General features: G+C 41.0%; 1 protein-coding gene across 1 annotated transcript in view; it reads left to right on the forward strand.

The window, feature by feature from the left end:
- Positions 1 to 21,119, forward strand: part of STK33 (serine/threonine kinase 33) — a 56,705-nt gene that overhangs the window by 20,617 nt on the left and 14,969 nt on the right. The window contains exons 8-11 of the mRNA XM_079788811.1: positions 961 to 1,036; positions 5,833 to 5,945; positions 7,164 to 7,249; positions 20,410 to 20,616. Coding sequence (XP_079644937.1) covers positions 961 to 1,036; positions 5,833 to 5,945; positions 7,164 to 7,249; positions 20,410 to 20,616 — 482 coding nt within the window. The remainder of the gene's footprint in view (positions 1 to 960; positions 1,037 to 5,832; positions 5,946 to 7,163; positions 7,250 to 20,409; positions 20,617 to 21,119) is intronic.

The following is a 21,119-nucleotide window of genomic DNA, read 5'->3' on the forward strand; positions in this document are numbered from 1 at the left end:
TAACTTTAGGCAAGTCCTTTAATATATCTGAAACTTAGTTTCCTCGCTGACAAAGTGAGTCAAATACCTACATACCCATCTCACAAGATACTTAACATAATTTATACAAAAGTACATTATAAATGTTAAAGTTCTACTGAAATATATCTATTATTTTTATATTTATAACTGTTCTATTCTTCCTTTTTCCTTAAAGAAAGATATTTGATTCCTTACTGCAGAGGTGAAATATCATATGTGACTTTCTTAAAAACCAGTCATTATAAAAAAATCTAATCGTTAAAAAATGTGCTACTTAAAGTTAAAAAAAAAAGTTCTACTTTGAAAGATTGTTTAAAGGATCCCTATTGTGTGCATGCTGTGCAGTGAGAAGCAGAGTCAGGATCCTGTGACTAACTGGCTTTTCGACCCAGTTATGTGGTAGAAGCTCTCTCTTTGTCTCAGTTTTCTCATCTAGAAAACATGGGAAATAATCTCTATTCTGTCACAGGAGTGCTGTGATTTTATTATTATTTTACTAAAGTGACTTATAACCATTTATTGTAGTTTTTCTGTGAATCCATATTTCCACATATTGGGCTTGCTTTAAATTATATCCACTTAAGGCATGCATTTAATTCTATTTTTGGAGAAGAACTGAGATATTGTCGTCTTCTGCTGTAAGTACACGATCATCTCAAAGTCATTTCTTAACAAGTCCAACGGAGTGAAGAGTAGTTGTACACATAGTCATACAGTTTGTGCCATAGTTCCGCTAGAAGCTAATGACAGGAGTGGGGACACAGCTACATCACTTGTTAAGGCCTGTGCATTATTCATTTAACATCTGCTGTTGGTTCTCTTTCTCCCTGTGGGGGAATAAATTACAGCACATCAGCACGTTTTTCGTGCTTTGTGTTTAAGCATTTAAAAGTCATTGATTGTATTATTGATATTATTTTATTCCTGCTTGTTTGGCAGCCCCTGAGGTGATCAATGACCATGACTACAGCCAGCAGTGTGACATTTGGAGCATAGGTGTCATCATGTACATTTTGTAAGTAGCCCGATAAACATACAGTTTAAAATGAATAGTTTCTAGCAGTAGAATCATGTAGATTTTAAATTAAAACTAAACAATATAGTTTTTAAAAAGTGACTGAAGAAATCATTGGGAAGTCCCTCTTAAAGCTCTCTTATTCGTTGTCAGGCTCATGCGTTAGGTATTTTTTTAATACTATACATTTATAATTTTCAGCTTTGCTTTCTACTGACCGCAAATGCTACAATGCACTGTATGATCTGACCCAAGTGAAAACTTGCCTTAAAACTTTCCTGATCCTTTGCTACCAACCCCGCTTCTTTGTATTTTTCTCGAGAGATTCACTAAGAGCCCATCAAGTAGCAGAGGTACTGGGATCTGGCACTCGAGCCGCCCTACGGACAGGCCAGTGTGACGGGTGGGCACTAACCAGATGGAGGTTCGGCCAGGGTCCCCGTATCGCATAACTCTCAGTCTTTGCTCATGCAGTTCCTTCTGCCTAGAATGTTCTTTCTTTCCTACTAACCTCTCTCATGGCTGTGCCAGGGCAAAGATTAACGCCTTGTATCTCCCTAATTCCTACTCTACCTTGGCAGAGTTACTATGTTTATTATGTATACTTTCCCAGAGGATGTAAGGCAACATATAAAAATGCATTGAAAGAAAAACAAAATAATAAAATAAGAACATTTAACCAGGAAGGTTTGCACATGTGTAAATTTGAATGAATTAATTGCTCACTTCTCTGTGTTCTTCTAGCACTTTTAAAAACTAGATTATAATGTTGTGATATAATTATTGTATTATGTGTATTGTGTTTATTTTCCTTGCTCTAAATTCCCTGAAGGTCAGACATTGCATTTATCTTTGCATCCCTGGTATCTGGCACAATAGTAGGCATGCAATCAGTGCTCAATATATGTTTGCTAAATCGAATTAAAGTGAATTTTCTAAGAGGTGTTCTGAAAAGTTACTGACCATTGTTCTGCCTCCTGGTGAACATGAGCATTTTTATGTTGATGCAACATTAGTTTTATGGTCATATTGACGATGTCGCTGTGTACTGCCTCTTCCAGATCTTTTCTAAATATTGACATCACAATAGTCACATTTTCAGTTTTGTGAAATGGAATGCACAGGCAGTGGAAATAGGATGATGTGATTATAGCTGTAACTCAGTTGGTCAACATACATTAACTGCTTAGGTTGCATAGAGTATAAATGTATTCACAAAATTTTTATCATTGTTCTGTGCTAGTTAGAATCATGTAAAAATTCGGAGCCTTAGTCTTTAATTAAAAATGTAACCATTTTGCCCAGTTGGAGTGGCTCAGTTGGTAGGTTGCCAGTTCAATTCCTGATCAGGGCACACACCTGGGTTGTGGGTTCGATCCCTGGTTGGGTATGTATGGAAGGCATCCGATTGATGTTTCTCTCTCACATCGATGTTTCTCTCTCTCTCTCTCTCTCTCTTTAAAATCAATAAAAATATATTTAAAAAATATATAACCATTTTAACTTAGTGTTTTATACTCGCAAGACTTTCTAGACAACACAAGTCAAATTAATCTAATATTACACAATTCATGTGTTTGCTGCCTTCTCAGTTCTAATTTGCTGTGAAGGAAAGTGATAGTGTATTAATATGTTAAAATTTTTCTCTTTCTTAAAGATATAATTTTAATTTTTCTGTTTCAGACCATGGTTGCATCTCATCACAAAGGACATCTGTTTTCTTTACAGTAGACTCTTACTTAGCTAATCAGTGCCTATTCATTAACCTGCCTGAGCCCAGTGGTCTTATAGATAATTTTCTCACCCAGGAACAGACATATTACCTTCTCCAGGGGGTTATTTTCTTGTTTGTCAGTTAATGCTGACTTATTTCTACTTAATTGGACAATGATAACATACTTCTTCAAGGTGAAATTAACATAAATATTCTTTATGTGTGTATCCGCTGCTGCTTTGATTCCTATGAATGCCACAGAGAATAATAGGGAAGCTTTAAGAGGCATTTTTCATGACTTGGATTTCCTTTTCTGGATGTGCAGAAAATTGCTATCATAAAATTTCACATGCTGCTGATTGACCAACCATTAGATACATTCTTGTGTAAGTAAAATTGGAAAGGACGGAAAAAAGTGGAATTTTTAAAACTTAGCCCTTAAGCTATAGTTGCATGCCAGCCAGGCAGCTCAGGAACAGCTAAGGAATTGGTAAAAATTTGCACCTCACTGGTTATTAGCAGACTCAGTGAGCTGGGCTTCTGTTGGCCTATGCTTATTACAACAGATAGTAATTGTCCATAAGACCATGTTTCTGGATCTTTAAAAATTGCATTTTAAAAGTAAAAATAGGTAAGTAAATCAGAGAGGAGAGTCAGGATGAGCTAAAGCAGTAAAAAAGGATTAAAATAAGAGTTTGTGAAGCAATTTGGTAAATACTTACCTATTTCTTAACAAGAACCTGTTGGGAAATGAAAAGCCAATATTGTCCATCCTAGTTTAATAAACTAGGATGAAAACAAGTTTTTTTCCTTAGGAAAATAATCATTTTCATGCAAAATATTTATCAAATTATACTTATTCAGAAAATGTTCATGGGAAAGACTTTTAAAGAATTTAAAGAAAAAAATCCATAGAAATGTAACTTTTGAGAGGCTTAGAGATCATTATTCTTAAATACATAATAGACCAGCACCCTGGCTGGTGTGCTCAGTGGTTAGAGCATCAGCCTGCTCACTGAAGGGTCACAGTTTCTATTCTGGAGCAAGGGCACATACCTGGGTTGCAAGTTTGATCCCCGGCCCTGGTTAGGGCTCATGCAGAGGCAACCAGTCAATGTCTCTCTCTCATGTTGATGTATGTCTCTATCTCTGTCTCTCTCTGTCTTTCTATCTCTCTGTCTCTTGCTCTCTCTCTCTCTCTCTCTCCTTCCCTTCTACTCTCTAAAAATCAATGGGAAAAAATATCCTCAGGTTAGGATTAACCATAATAGGCCAGCATTTGGGAAGTATAATAGAATTGCGCCATTTTATTCTTTCAGCAATAAATGCAAAAAATGCAATCTTGAGAGTTGAAGAATAGACATACAGAGTGGCCTTTGTGATGAGTCCAGGTCCACCTTCTGTCTGGTTGTCACTGGGAAAACCTGGTCATTGTACACAGGTTGCTCTTAGACGTCGGGGTTGACAGTAATGAGGGTGGCTAACATTTATAAATTGAGACTGTACTATGAAGAACCAAACTCAACTTTTAAGCATGTTTTTGTAGTTTGGGACTGGATTGTCTACTGAAGCATAGGCTTTCCATGCTCTTTGTGAAGTATAGCAGTTTTTCCTTTTAAAAGATTGTAATGACTCACAGTTCCTATGTTCTAGAATGTGCAAACAAGCTCCTGTTCCTACAGCCTGCTTACGGTGGTACTGATGTTGGTCATTATTTATATACTCAGCTTTTCAGACTGAAGGATGAAATTATCATCATCTGATTTTTCTCATCCAGACCTTCTTCATTTTGTATACTATTTTGGGAGAATGTGATCATTTTAATGGATTTATTTTTAGCTTTGACCCAGAGCCTATAGACATTCCCAGGATTATTCCTGGTTTAGTCTTACTAACATTTGTACAGTAGTTTACCATGGATAAAACTCTTACATGGTCACTTAGACTCTGACAACCCGCATTAGACTCTGCTAACCCAGTATATTTTTTCATAAGTTTAGTTTGGATTATGTGCCTTAGGCATTGCATTATCCTTGCTCACAATAAAGTGTATCTCCTCCATTGTCTGCAACTACTACTGTGTACACACCTTCCTGTATTTTAACCCTGTTTAAGCTTTATGTTTCCCCACCTGGAAGAGCTTTGGGTCATTTTCAGATCTGGAGGTTTCAATATATACAAGAGCCCAGCACTGATCTCCCAAAAACCCCTTTGCTTCCATTTCTGCATCCAGAGAGGTACCCACCTCTTCCTGTGTGTATATTGCATGCCATTGAGTTGGCTCCGACTCTTGGAGGCCCTTTGAATGAGTGTGTCCACAATGTCCTGTCCTCACCAGCCCTGCTCAGCTCCTTTAGACTCATGTCTAGTTCTTCTGTTACAGAGTCAGTCCATTTCATATTTGCTTTTCCTCTTTTCCTGCTGCCTTTAATTTTTCCAAGCATTGTTGTCTTTTCCAAAGAACCCTGTCTTCTCTTATTGTGTCCCAAGTAGGACAGCTTCAGGTTTGTCATTTTTGTATTAGGCTTAATTTGCTCTAAGACCCAATTTGCTCATCTTTCTGGCAGTCCAGAGTACATAGAGATTTTGTCCAACATATTTCAGATGAATCCGTTTTTTTCCCTATCAGCCTTCTCCACTGTACAGCTTTCACATCCATGCGTAGTCATTGGGAACACGAGGGTGTGGATGAGCTTAGCCTTGGTCTCTAATGACACATCTTTGATCTTGATGACCTTCCCTCATTCTTACACTTCTGCTCTTTCAAGTCTCAGTCTTCTCTTGATTTCTTGGCTGCAGTCTCCATTTTAAAAATCTTTTATTTTTTAATTTTATTGAATTAATGGGGATGACGTTGGTTAATAAAATTGTATAGGATTCAAGTGTGGTCTTCATTTGAATTGATGACTAAACCAAAGTAAGCACATTTTTTAACAGTTTCAATGTCTTCAGTTCTACTCCTTCTTCCTGTCCTTTACTTAAATATGAAGCACCACTGCTACCATGTCCTGTGGAAACTTAATTTTTAATAGCCGTATTTTGGTTTTTAAAAACCTAAAGAAAATGATTGCCTTTGTTGTAGGTTATGCGGAGAACCACCCTTTTTTGCAAGCTCAGAAGAGAAGCTTTTTGAGTTAATAAGAAAGGGAGAACTGCATTTCAGTGATCCAGTGTGGGAGTCCATAAGTGATTGTGGTAATACAGATTTTTATTGTTTACTAAAGCAAATATATGTAACATAAGAAAGTTTGCTAGTAATTCAGATACTTTAATTCTCTGTTTAGTCTTTAAATTTATTTGTAGAAATAACACTGTTTACTTGTGGAAATAGTGGTATTTTCACTGTAATTGTTACAGTCAAAACTTCCAATCAAAACAGAATATACTGAGTGAAAATCCAGGAGGAAATTTGCTGATTATCTAGTTAATTTTTGCTATCCTATATAATAAAGAGGCAATATGCAAATTGACCGCCACACCCTCACAAGATGGCTGCCTACAACCAGGCCGGCAGGGTGGTTTAGTGAAGAACGACCAAACGACTGAACAAGCAAGCTGCATGGGGCGACCAGGTCGGCAGGGGGGTTAGTGAGGGACAACCAAACGACTGAACAGCAGGCTGCGTAGGACGACCAGGCTGGCGGGGAGGCTGTGAGGGGTGATCAGGCTGGCAGGGGGGGCAGTTAGGGGCAACCAGGTTGGCAGAGGGGGGCAGTTGGGGGCAACCAGGCTGACAGGGAGGGCAGTAAGAGGCAACTAGGTTGGTGGAGGGGGGGCAGTTAGGGGTGACCAGGTCAGCAGGGGGGGCAGTTAGGGGCAACCAGGTCGGCAGAGCGGGGCAGTTGGGGGCGACCAGGCTGACAGGGAGGGCAGTAAGAGGCAATCAGGTTGGTAAAGGGGGCGCAGTTAGGGGCGACCAGGCCGGCGTGGGGGCAGTTAGGGGCGATTAGGCCAGCATGCAGACGCAGTGAGAGACAATCAGGCTGGCCGGGGGCGGGGCAGTTAGGGGCGACCAGGCCGGCAGGCAAGTGAGCAATTAGGAGCCAGCGGTCCGGGATTGTGAGAGGGATGTCTGACTGCTGGTTTAGGCCCAATCCTGGGCAGTCAGACATCCCCTGAGGGGTCCCGGATTGGAGAGGGTGCAGGCTAGGCTGAGGGACCCCCCCCCCCCCCGCCCCCAGTGCACAAATTTTGTGCACGGGGCCTCTATTAGAATATAAACCAGATAATCTAGGTAATAAAACCTCACTATAGGCCTTAAACTTTATTTCTTAGCCATTTATACTGATGATATTTGTTTTATAATTGGCATCTTTTCTTCATGTCATACAGACCTAATTCTGAATAAATTGGAAATTGTTACTAATTGCAGTCAAGATAAATAAGATATTCAGGAGTTTCCTTTATTTGCAGCTAAACGTGTTTTGAAACAACTTATGAAAGTAGATCCTGCTCACAGAATCACAGCTAAGGAACTGCTAGATAACCAGTGGATAACAGTAAGTTACAGTAGTACTTTTTTTTCTTTTGGACATTCTACCATTGCTTATTTCTTTTCTTTGGCCTTGTAGCTTATATATCATTTTTCTAAAAAATAGTCAATCTGTCTCATCTTCTGATAAGTTAAAAAAATTTGACACATTTCTGAAATGGGTATTTTCAAACTGCTAAAACTACTACCACAGTTGTTGATATATGTTTATAGAGGTTTAAATGAACTTTTACTTCATGCCATGAAGATAATCAAGTCCAGAAAGGTAGAGCTGAGAAGTGTCCATTATTAAAGCTGTGGAACATTGAAGAGTCTGTGTAGTCTGTAAAGCACTGAAACCACCCACTTCTCTTCAACTCTTTGGATGCAAAGAATCTTTGGGGACTCAGAAAAGCCAATGTCTCCTAACAGTGGCTGTTGCCTAGCTTGAAATCTTGAGTAATCACTCATTTACATATTTCCTTTTCCCCATTAGACTGAATTCCTTGACCCTGTGTCTTAACTGATCTTTGTATCCCTGCACCCAGAACATTACCTGGTTACTATAGGAACTCTGGAAGAGGCCGCTACTTAGCTCTCAGTATTTATTCTCCCTGTCTTCTATGGTAACGAAGATCCTGACCTTTAGCTGGAAACATTGCTTTGCTGGTTATCCCGTCTTTGCTAGTTATTGTGATGGCCAATGAGATCTGAGTGGAAGCAGATGCAGTTTCTGGGAAGTGTCCTTAAATGGAGGGGCTATGGCATTCCTCATTCCTGTCTTCTTTCCTGGATGTGATGGCTGGAGTTTGAGTAGCCATTTCAGACCATAAAGTGGAGTCCATAAACTGAGGATGCGGAGCAACACGATGCAAGGAACCAGGGCTTGCAGCTCACAGAGCTGCCATTCCAGCCCTTGACTACCTCCCTCCAGACCTCTTTCTATGAGCAGGCAACAAACTTCTGTCATCTTTAAGACACTGCAAAGTGTGCAGTTGAACCTAATGCCCATTAATACAGTACTCAAATAATTGCTGCATGAGGCAGTGATTCAGTAAATGGATTAGTCTGGAGGTATCTCCGAAAATGTCTGGGAACTGAGACTGGAGATTTGTCAAGACGTCTAGGAATATTGCTGAGCCATAATCATCTATGAAAAACATTTTTTTTACGTCTGTTACTTTGTTAGACAGTATGTTAGGTACTGGAAATATGTGATACGCCCACGTTGCAGTAGTACTTATTGTTGAGAGATGATGGTGGCTTAGATAGGACGGTAGCAATAGAGTTGAAGAGAAATGAATGTGATATATATTTTTTTAGGTATATTGATTGACAGGATTTGGTGATTGATTAGATGAGAGATGAGCAGAAGGGAGGATTCAAGGATGACTCCTAGATTTTACGTTAACAGTTGGTTGGACGGTAGTGCCACCAACTGAGATGTGGAAGATTGTAAGAAAAATAGGGTTTTTGTTTTTTGGTCTGGGGGCAGGGTGGTGACTCAAGAGTTTCACATTAGCTTTGCTAAGGTTGAGATGCCTGTGTGGCATCCACATAGATATATCAAAATTGAATAGCTGAGTCTGGAGCTGGAAAAGTCTGATCTGAATCTATAGATGTGGGAATCGGGAGTATATAGATGCCATATAACGCTATCAGGCTGAAGAGAGAAATTGGGAAGAAAATATGGATAGAAAGGAAAAGAGACCCCAGCACCCTGCTTTTAGACACTCCATCATTTAGAAGAGGAGGAGCTAGCAATGGAGGCTGAGAAGGAGCAGCTGGTGAGGGAGGAGGGAAATTCTGAGAGGGGCGTTAGGAAAGTTAAGTGGGAAAGATGTTTGAGAAAGAAGCGAGAGCAGGCAGCTTGCAGGTAAAGGCTGCTGAATGGTCAAGATGAGAATGAGAAGTTTCCATTGAAATGGCCGTCAGAGAGGTAGATGGTGACCTGAAGGCCAAAATAAGTTTAGATACCATATCACTCTTCTTTTAAATTTTCTCATTTTCTTTTGGCATTTCTAATCATTTCTTTGAAGAATATTTTTTTTCTCCAAGGGCTAAAAAAATAGTCTTCACTCAAAAATGGGTTATATCTGCCCTCTCTAATGACTATGTTGATCTCTCAAATCATTCTGTGCAACACATATTTCTGGCCTAAGTAATTGTGCAAATGAGCTAACAGCTAAATAGATCATTGCAAAATGTACTGAGTAGATTTGTAGTACAGCAAAATCAAAAACTGTAAAACAGATGGTGTGCCTTCGAATCTATCTCTTTTCAGCATCACACCACATTCGGGTTTGGCCATGTAATTATTTGTGTTCTAATTAGTACAGCTTTATTTCTGGCTTTGGTCATTTTTCCAGAAGTCTCCATTTTTGAGCCTCTGTAACATTTGTTCCTATGTAGTCTTTGCCAAGTGGTTAGGGAAGCGACAGATAGTGTGTACTATATCGGACTATCCTAAGGAGTTCAGTGTCTGAAGTTTAGAATTCCGGCATTTTATAAACTTCTAAAAGGCAACACTCTTTCTTCTTAACCACTTGAAGTCTTACTTCCTGTAATTCATATCCTGTGTTTGAAATAATCTAAAGGGAACCTGTCAGTTCTCTCAGTGCCTTGCTGCTTTATAACCGGAGCTTATCTTTTGCAATATCTAACACATTGTAACTTTTTTTTTCAAAGAGCTTTATCGGATAAAAAGTTTCTAGGGTTTAACTTATGTATTGTCCGTTTTGAAGTATGGAACCTATCTGAAGAGTATTCCAAGGAACGTTGTTTCTCTCTGTACGTTTAAGTGAATGGAACTTAAAATAAACACATATTGTCATTCTGATTTCAAAAATCGAAAGATTAGATGTAAGCAAAAAGGCCAAGGGATGACTTTCCTACAAAGGAAGAGTTTGATGATAACTGGCCTGGCCAGGAGTGTGCCTGTCACCCTCCTGCATCTGCTTCTTCCCTTTGTCCTCTTTACTCTCAACAGTGGTTCAGGAGTGTGTTCCCTCTTACTAGATAACTAGAGGCCTGGTACATGAAATTTGTGCACTGGGGTGGGGGCCCCTCAGCCCGGCTGCCCCCTCTCGCAATCCAGGACCCCTTGGGGGATGTCCAACTGCTGGGGACTAAACTGGCAGTCAGACATCCCTCTCGCAATCCGGAACTGCTGGCTCCTAACCCCTTGCCTGCCTGCCTGCCTGCCTGCCTGATCACCTCTAACCACTCTGCCTGCCTGCATGCCTGTTTGCCCCTAACCACTCTGCCTGCCTGCCTGATTGCCCCTAATTGCTCGCCTGCCTGCCTGATTACCCCTAACCGACTCTGCCTCAGCCCCCACTGTGGCTTTGTCTGGAAGGTTGTCTGGAAGGACGTCCAGAATGATGCCTGGAAGGTCGCTCAGCTGTGCAGTCTAATTAGCATATTGCACTTTTATTATTATAGATTATAGGTGCCTCTTGGTATTCCTTCAAGTCCCCTGGTGACAGCTAACACCAAGAATTTTAAGCAAGATTTCCAGGTATTTTATTTATTTATTTATTTTAAAGAATATATATTTTTATTGATTTCAGAGAGGAAGAGAGAGGGAGAGAGAGAGAGATGAGAGATAGAAACATCAATGATGAGAGAATCATTGATCAGCTGCCTTCTTCACACCCTCTACTGGGGATTGAGCCTGCAACCCGGGCAATGTGCCCTTGACTGGAATCGAACCCAGGACCCTTCAGTCCACAGGCTAACACTCTATCCACTGAGCCAAACCAGCTAGGGCTTTCCTAGGTATTTTTAATGTCTACTTATATTTAAGAACCCTCCTGTAGATTAAGGAAACAGTTTTCTTCTACGTCTTGTCAAGAAGTAGTTTCCAGATTTGAGCTCTGTTGGTATTATTCAGACAGTAATTCCTTCAACAGATTATTTGTGCCTACCATGTGCCAGTTGCTGTGCTAGGTAATAAAATGTTGTTATAGACATATAGGACATGATCTCTGACATAAGGAACTCACAATCTAGTAAGGGAAACAAGTTATGTGTAAGATACAATGCAAGGGAGAAATGATAAATGACATAAGAAATTGCCAAATGACCAGAGGTACAGAGACAAGCAAGTGTGAAATCAGGAATTCAGTTTGACTGGCAGATAAGATGCTTGAAGGAAAGAAGTGGGAAATGAGACTTTTAGAAAAGGAAAGAAAATTGTGTGGAGACTTGAATCTCAGACTAGAATTTTAACTTCCAGTCATACGTACATAGTGGAGACCAATTGTAGGTTCTTTGAAATGAAATTATTGTTATAGTGCATAAGCCTTCCAAGATGGCTTATTTTAAATGGGACAAGAGTCATTTAAATGTCTATGTTGATTTTAACAGGTATCTTTTTATTTTAATCCATTGGGCACTATAGGGGTACAAAGATGAATAAAATAGTCTCTCCCCTGGAGTAATTTCCCACAAATTACAGGGTTCTTTGCTTTATAATCACACTTTGCAAAGGCACATGTACTCAGGGTGTAGAGGGTCTAAATTTTAGAATAATCTTTCCTAATGTGTGAACAAGGCCCTTGTTCGTTGATTTTAAAATTGTTATTCGTGGTTTGGTCATTAGCTTTTGACCTTTAATCTTAACATATACACTGAGTGGCCAGATTATTATGACCACCCCATCAGTATTTTGATGGGCCACCTTTTGCCTTTAATACTGCGGCGATTCTTCTTGTCATTGACTCCACGAGATGTTGAAAGGTGATTCAAGGAATCTGACACCATGCCTGAGGAATAGCATGTCCAGTTCTGTGAGATTTGATGGTTGTGGAACCAGCTGCCTGATGGCTCTTTTAACTTCATCTCACAAATGCTCAATTGGATTGAGATTTGATGATTGTGGGGGCCACCTAAGCAAGGTAAAGTCTCCCTCATGTTCTTGAAACCACTCCTGCACAATACGAGCACTGTGGCATGGCGCATTGTTTTGTTGGAAGAAGCCATCTCCATTGGGATATGCCATCAACATGATAGGATGAACTTGATCAGCAGTGATACTTAGGTATGTTGTGCTATTCAGACATTGTTCCACACGAATTAAAGGGCCCAAATCATGCCAGGAAAACATGCCCCAAACCATAACACTGCCCCCACCAGCTTGAAGGGTTGTACTCATGCATGTGGGGTGCATGCTTTCATGCTGTTTCCACCAAATTCCCACTCTGCCATCTGCATGATGCAACTGGAAACGTGATTCTTTGGACCACATGACTTTTTTCCAATGCTCGACTGTCCAATCCTTGTGTTCCTGTGTGAATTGGAGACGTTTTATCTTGGTAACTGCAGACAGCAAAGGTGTTCAAACAGGCCTTCAGGTTCCATATCCCATACGATGCAGTGTACGGCTAATTTGCCTACAAACGTCAGGTGGTCATAATAATCTGGTCACTCAGTGTACATGCTACGTAAGCAAATGGAAATTTTCTGATGTGTAACTAATTGATGGATATGTTTTCCTACTATATATTTTCATCCTAAATATGTTAATACTCAACTTTTATTTTACTATACTTAGTTATTCTTAAATTCTGAATTATCCTATATAATAAAACCCTAATATGCAAATTTACCGAATGGCGGAACGACCGGACACTATGATGCACACTGACCACCACTGCATTGAGCATCTGTGCGTCTGCCCCACAAGAGGGAAGCAACTGGCAGTGGCAATCGGGGGGCGGGGCTAGCCAGCAGGCAGCGCCAGGCCCCCAGCCAAGGCGGGTGCCAACAGGGACCCCCTCCTCCCCCGATCGCCCCGCCCACTGGTTACCCCACAGATGGCTCTGATCGCTGACCAGGCCTAGGGATCCTACCCTATATATGGGGAATAGTCTCTTAGATTTAAAAATTAAAACCTGGCAATGCTACTCTAACACTGAAAAAACAGGATGATACAGCAATGACATGCATGGACCCTGGCTTACACATTTTGTGGTCAGCCCTGATTCTGACACTTACAACTATGTGACAAAGCCAATTACTTAACTTCTTTGCTTCAGTTTTTCCACCCATAAGATGGGAAAAATGGTACTCCTGCCTCAGAAGAATCATGTTATGTACTACTTTTTATGATCAGGGCAAAAAATGTAGCTGCCCATACAACAGTAAGACGCCTTTCACCTGTATGAAAAGTATGGTCACTAGTGCATGCAGCGTCCCGGATTGTGAGAGAGATGTCTGACTGCCGGTTTAGGCCCAATATCCCCTGAGGGGTCCCAGATTGTGAGAGGGCACAGGCCGGGCTGAGGGACCCCACCCCCCACCCCCTGGTGCACAAATTTCGTGCACTGGGCCTCTAGTATATATATAAATGTGCTGTTGAGGCCCTGCTTAAAGGTTTTTATAACAATTATGTAAAGAAGCAGCTCATGAATCAGAAACCTTGGGGATTTATTCAATATTCAATGATTGATGTATACTTAATAATTCAACAAATATGTACTGAATAGCTGTTAGGTGGAGGACACAAAGAGGAATCTGGTACAGTTCTTTCCCATAGGTTTTCCACATTCCAGTAGAGGGTTTAAAAGAAAAAAGGCAGAGAATGAGTATGTAATCCTATCTAAAAAGGGGAAATATGCTAATTGACCATCACTCCATCACAAAGATGGCTGCACCCACAGCTGAGGCCAAGTTCCCTTAAGGAGCCTTAACAAGCAATCAGCAGGGACCTGAGGCTACGCCCTCCCCCGCCCCCGTGGGGCTTGACAGGGGACTTCAGGCCATGCCCCCTGCCCTGGCGTCAGGCTGGGTGACCTCAGGCTGCAACCCCTGCCCCAGTGCCAGGTCAGGGGACCTGGGGCCATGCCCCCCCACCAGGTGGGGCTTAACAGGGGACTTCAGGCCGCACCCCCCACCCCAGCAGGGCTTGACAGGGGACCTCAGGCTGCACCCCCCTGCCTGGCTGGGCTTGACAGGGGACCTCAAGGTGTGTTCCCTGTACTGGTGCTGGGCTAGGGGACCTCAGGCTGCTTTCCCCGCCCCAGCACCAGGCCGGGGGACCTCAGGCCGTGCCCCCCACCAGGTGGGGCTTGATAGGGCACTTCAGGCCACACCCCCTGCCCCAGCACCGGGCCAGGGGACCTGAGGCTGCACCCCTCTTCCTGGCTGGGCTTGACAGGGGACCTCAGGCCATTCCTCCCACCAGGTGGGGCTTGATGGGGTACCTCAAGGTGCACCCCCAGTGCTGGGTCAGGGGAACTCAGGCTGCGCCCCCACCTAGCGGGGCTTGACGGGGGACCTGAGGCTGTGCCCCCCTGCCAGTGGGGCTTGATAGGGAACCTGAGGCTGCGCTCCCCTGCCTGGTGGGGCGTGACAGGGGATCTCAGGCCATGTCCCCCACCTGGTGGGGCTTGATGGAGGACCTCAGGCCACGCCCCCCATCCTGGCGCCTGGCCAGGGGACCTGAGGCTACGCCCCCTGCCCTTCAGGGCTTGACAAGGGTGGGACTGGCCGGGTCTGGATCTAGCCCAATGGGGGTGGGCCGGCCAGGTCTGGGTCTCATGTGATTTTGAGGTGCATGTGGGTGGGCAGGGACTTGACTCTGGGTCCCGTGGTGAGCGCCAGACTCTGACAGGAGGAAGGTTTTCATATACCTTTTACTAATTTTCTTTCATCTCTGACACATCTATTATAGAGAAAGGGCAAATAGCAATATTAAATTATTTCCTCTAATTAATCCCCTTTGAATGTGCACAAATTTTGTGCACCAGGTCACTAGTGTGTGTATAAATATATATAAATATATACTCTATATATTACATATAGCATATAATAAGATATATCCTATTAGGTTTTAAAGAAGAGAGCTATTATTCCCTTCAGGTGATTAAAAAACTACTTAAACTGAAGGTAATATGTGATCTGGCTCTAAAAAAGATGGGAAAAAGTAGAAATTAATATTGGAGTCATGATAAGAAGGAAGGGTATTCAGAATAGAAAGAACTTGACAAAGATTTAAAGACAGAAAAAAAAAATGTGTCTGAGAATATGAAGTTTATTGGCAGTTCTACTTTTCCAGAACCTGGAAGACATGTAGGGGAGTTGTGGGAAATTCAGCAGGAACACAGGCAGAGCTGTTTTCTGTAGACCTGGGCTTACATAGAGAGGACTTTATATCTCACTTGTTTTGACAGTGTGTTGCTACTGAAAGGCACTGAAGTCCCAGGATCATAGCTGAGTTTACATGAATTTTCTCCTTTGTCTCCCTCAACCTGGAAGTTCTTTTCTCTTTTCCAAAGTTTGTAGCTCACTCACCAGCAATGTGCCAGAGTTCTACTTCTGCTTTGCATCTTCTCAGAGCCTCTTGTTGTCAATATTTTTAATGGAGACACTCTGGTAGATATGCAATGGCATCTCTTTGTGATTTTTAATCTGCATTTCATGAATTACAAATTAAATCAGTCACCTTTATTTATGCTTACTAGAGGCCTGGTGCATGAAATTCATGCACGGGGGGTGTGTCCCTCAGCCCAGCCTGCATGCTTTCCAATCTGAGATCACTCTCACAATTCAGAACTGCTGGCTCCCAACCACTCGCCTGTCTGCCTGCTGATTGCCCCTAACTGCTTCTGCCTGCCAGCCTGATCACCTCCTAAACACTACACTGCCAGCCTGATCGACACCTGATTGCCCCTAACTGCCCTCCCTTGCAGGCCTGGTCACCACTAACTGCCCTCCCCTGCTGGCCTGATTGCCCATAACTGACCTCTCCTGCTGGCCTGGTCACCCCCAACTACCCTCCCCTGCAGGCCTGGTCCCTCCCAACTCCCCTCCCCTGCTGGCCTGATTGCCCCTAACTGTCCTCCCCTGCTGGCCTGATCGCCCACAACTGCCCTCCCCTGCTGGCCATCTTGTGGTGGCCATCTTGTGTCTGCATGGGGGTGGCCATCTTGTGTTGGAGTGATGGTCAATTTGCATATTACCTCTTTATTATATAAAATTGGCCTTTTTTATATCTTCTTTTGCAAAATGCCTGTTCAAGTATTTCCCCCATTTTTCTATTTGGTTTTATGTCTTTTACTTCTTGATTTGTAGAGATTTGTTGCATAGTCTAGATATAGGCCTTTTGTCACACACAAATAAATATATGTGCATTCACAAGCATTGGAAGATACTGACTTAAGAAAAGAGCAAGGAAAGGATTACTACAATCCCTCGCTCAAGCAGATGACTTTTGAAAAGGAACAGGTCATTGGAAATGCAGGGTCTTGAAACTGATCCCTGCAAACTATACTTCCTAGATGGCCCTCGGAACATCTCCATTTGCAGCCAGATGCCCACACACACCAACTTGAGGAATGTCAGTTTGGAATATATTGAGTTGGCTTTTATTTTTCCAGCATTATTGAAATATAATTGACATATAACATTGTAAAATTTAAGGCGTACAACATAATGACTTGATAAATGTATTTATTAGGAAATGATTACCACAATCAGTTTAGTTAATACTTCTGTCATATCACAGTTACAGGGGTTTTTTTCTGCCAATGAGAACTTTTAAGATACACTCTCTGAGCAATGTAGCACATGCCATACAGTATTGAAGGCTCAGCAACACCTCTAGCTAGAAGTTCTTAGCAGGCAATTGAAAATGTGCTTTTGGAATAATGGCAAATTACTAAATTTCTCAGGCTGTTTCCTCCTGAAGAATAGGAATATCAACACCTACCTGTCTACTCATGTAGTTGCTATACTTGTGGGGGGGAAATCAATGACTTGAAAAATGTTAAAGAGGCATACAATTGCTTACTTTAGTGGTTGTTATTACCTTGATATGCTGTTGCCTTGGCCTCATCGAGACCCATTAGGACATGTTTGGTGATTTTATTGGGTGCTATCAATACTTTGCGGGTGTCTACAACTTACATTATTTCTTTTCCTACTGTAATTTACATTAATTATTATTCATATAAAATAGTTTAAATTAACCATGGTAAATTATTTAAATGATAAATAAAACAGAAAAAATAACTTTCTCCTTCCATTAACCTCATTCCCTCTTACTAAAGATAATTGTTGTTAAATCTCTTATGTGTTCTTTCAAAAACATTCTGCACATTTTGTGTATGTACTTTACCCAAATGTGTTCATATTATGCAAACTATTCTTTTTTATCTAATATATCTTGGAAAGATTTTCTTATTTAAAAAAACAACACACCAGCATTGTATTATTTTGTAAGTAATCCCCAGTGAATATACTATTAGATCATTTAAATTGTTTCATATCTTTCCTATTACAAACAGTGGTACAATAAATGTCCTTGTAGCCCTGGCCAGTGTGGCTCAGTTGGTTGGAGTGTCGTCCTGTACCCTGAAAAGTTGTAGGTCTGATTCCTAATCAAGGAACATACCTAGGTTGTGAGTTCTATTGCTGGTCAGGGTGCATCCAGGAGGCAGCGAATCTATGTCCTTCACATCGATGTTTTAATTTAAAACATTAGAAATATTGAGAATTAAAGAATCTTAATTTTTGGTAAAAAACTTATCAAGATTAGCTTAAACAGTGCTTGCCTCCTGTCATAAAACTTACAGTACAGAGGGGAGCATCTTTTTTATGCCTTGGCAAATTGTCATACTGTTTTCTAAGTTTGGTTCAACTTCCAACATTTTATCCTTTGTGCTTTCAGTGTTTAGAAATATCTCTGAAAATTCTTTCTCTGAGGCAAATTCATCCTTTCTGTCACAACCACTTTCCCCATTTATGTTGATAAGTTGCCTTCACTCAGTTCCTTTGGTTGCGTATCTGGTTCTCTCAAACGATGCAGTGTCATCGTCCCCATGGTCGGCAATTCTTCTGTTAGTCCATTTGCATTTGGTTCGGATTTCACTCCCAGCATCATCACTTTTAACTTCTTTACTGCACTTTCATCTTTGTTGATAAGTTCCCTGGGAGACAAGGAGACAACACAACTGCACTTGCTGTCTGTGTGTGGACTTGTAGCAGATGCACAGTGTCCAGTTACCACAGGTGTAAGAAGTGACAGTATTGGTCACTCATCATGATACACATCTGTCATTTGCATAGTGATTATGGATTAAAGAGCTAGCAGTGAAATTTGAACTTTATGCAATTATAGTTACTATAGCATGGTGACTGAAATTTGATATTAATTGATAATATTTAACCTAAGTCATGATGACTGAAATTCATGCGTATCAGGATTGTGCAAAGCAAGGGCTGCCTAAATAAACAGGTTACCAAATACATGGTACCGATTACATGTGATTTCTGTAGTAATTACAGTTTTGTCATGTATGCTGGTTGTAAAGTAGGCTCACTCTTTTTAGAGGTAACTTACAGAATATAAGTGTTTATTTGCTATCTGTATAAGGATAGGCTAGATTATGCTGTGGTAACAAGTGACCCCGAAATCTCCATGCTTTTGATGCCTTCCCTCCCACATTGTCTGGAAGGAGGGGAGTCCTCATTTCTGTGCCTGCTCTGGGACCCAGGCTGAGGGAGGCCTCATTTCTGTGCTTTTATAGTTACCAGGGTAAGAATTAGGAACATGATGAATTGCATGCTATCTCTTAAAGTTTCTACCCTGAAGTGATACATATCATTTCCAATCATGTTCTACTGGCCAAAACAAGTCACATAGTCATGTCTCAAAAGAGGTAGAGAAGTAAAATTCTACCACGTGCTTCAAAGAAAGGAATGTTGGGTGAGCAGCATTAGTAACTACTATAGTATCCAAAGAGTTAATTTATGGGGAGTTAATCAGGAAAGGGTAATTGAGGATTGAGATTACAGACATACATATTCGATTGTCTCTGCCTGATAGTGAAATAATCAAGTTGAGGCAAAGTTGTATGTACTAGTCTTCCAGAACTCTGGACCCTGTGATTACATGGAAATTATGGTTGAAGGTCAAGGAGAAGCCAGGAAGTTTTAATAGAGACTAGATGGATCATAGGGATCAAGCAGAGTTGTTGACAGAGCCCTGGAGACCAGAGCTCATTCAGGTGAGAGCTCTGAGACCATGTACCATTCTAAATGATTTCAACTCTTTATGGTCTTTGAGCCTCTTTCTATGCTTTATTTATATTTAAGTTGACAGCATCTTTGAAAGTTAACAGAGATGACTCTCAAATTGAGCCTTGAAAGAAATGTAGGCCATGGGTTGGCAGAAGGCATGATTAGGGCATTCTGGAAGTAAATGGTAGAGGACGCATAAGTGCAACGAAAAGTAGAAGACTATGAAATTGGTAAGAATATAAACCTTCTTAAAATAGAATGAAATAAAAGAATCACAGGTAATTACTTGCATAACTAGATCCTCATTTAGTCATTACTACTTAATGTTTGCCTTTAATCACAAATACATTAAACTCTACAAATCCTCAACAGTGTACTCAGATGGCAGCCTTTACAGTACCCTGTCTCATAGTATTCTGTGACATTGGTGCTGAATGCTTCAATCCACCCACATACCAAATTCATTTAGAATCACTCCATAGCTGTACTTACATCTGAACTTTCCATTTTAATCTAAATATGACCCAAACTTGCTCTACTAGTCTGAGTTATGAGAAAAAGTATTTAAGGCATACCTAGTCTAGCAGAAGCATTTGAGACTGCATGCATGGCTTTCTTGGCATTAAATAGAATATTATATTTGAGAAAAACAGGGTAATATAAAGTAGTCAATTTTGGTATTGTATTGTCACATCTGGGATAAAAACAATGCACTGAATCAGTTATAAATCATTTGACCACCTTATATCTAAATCTCCCAGTCAACTAAGAGCTTTCAAATCAAACATCTATATTCTTGGACTCAGCACTCGACTAATCGACTGAAGTTAGATTTTTTTACCTGGACATTTTGGTATTATATAGGCTTGCCCCTAGTGTTGGACCCACTAGACCTTGGGGAACTTCTTTCATCCTTTCAGCTTCCCTTTTACTTTTGTAAGAACAGGGCTCTCAGGAGGTCTTTGAGTCCAGGGAATTGCCCTGTCATGTCCTTTCATACAGGGAGGGTGCTCCAACAGGTATCGCCAGTTTTGCCATTTATTCAGCATTCTAGTTTTTCTACGTGACTTACAGAATTTGGGAGAATATATTACTAAAAGATTAAGACTCCTTTGAATTTTCCACACTGTTTATAACACCAAAAATCATTGTTAACATTAGGGCAATACACGTTCTTCGGTGAGACCTACCAATGTGTTAGAAATGATGAAAGAATGGAAAAACAATCCAGGAAGTGATGAGGAAAGCACAGCAGATCAAAAGAACATGCTGTCCAATCAAGAAAAGTTGGAAGGTTGCCTGCTCCCCAGAACCAGCAAAGATGTCCAGGCTGTCACTAGCGCTTCAGAAGAAGAGGAGGTAAAACAGGTAGGAAGAACCAACAAAACCAGTAGGAAGAACAATTGTTTCATTTCTCCAACTCTGTCCTTTTTGTTGTTGGTTTGTAATGAAGGCCCTACATGATAAAGCAAGTAAAGTTCTTGTTTGAAAGCATCATGATTTAGCAATGTGGCCAAAATGTTTATTTTTAGATCTCTGATTATATAGGGCAGGATCTGCAAAGGCAGAGAAATAAATGTTTTAGGCGGTGGGAGCCAGGAGAGTCTCTGTCGCAACTTCTCAACTCTGATGTAGTAGCATGAAAACAGGTGCAGGCAATTTTAGACACAAACAGAATCAGGTGGTGTGTCAGGTTTGGCCCATGGTTCAAAATGAAAGCTTTTTTACTTTACCAGGCTACACAGTTTAGAATGAGTTTATGTATTACCTAGAAAAAGAGTTGTTACATTATCCAGTTAATTGTTTCTAATTTATGATACCTAAAACTACATAGGGTTATCATTTTACCTTGTTAGATCTAAATATAGTCT

Source organism: Cnephaeus nilssonii (assembly GCF_951640355.1).
Source record: "Cnephaeus nilssonii genome assembly, chromosome: 13".
NCBI lineage: Eukaryota > Metazoa > Chordata > Mammalia > Chiroptera > Vespertilionidae > Cnephaeus > Cnephaeus nilssonii.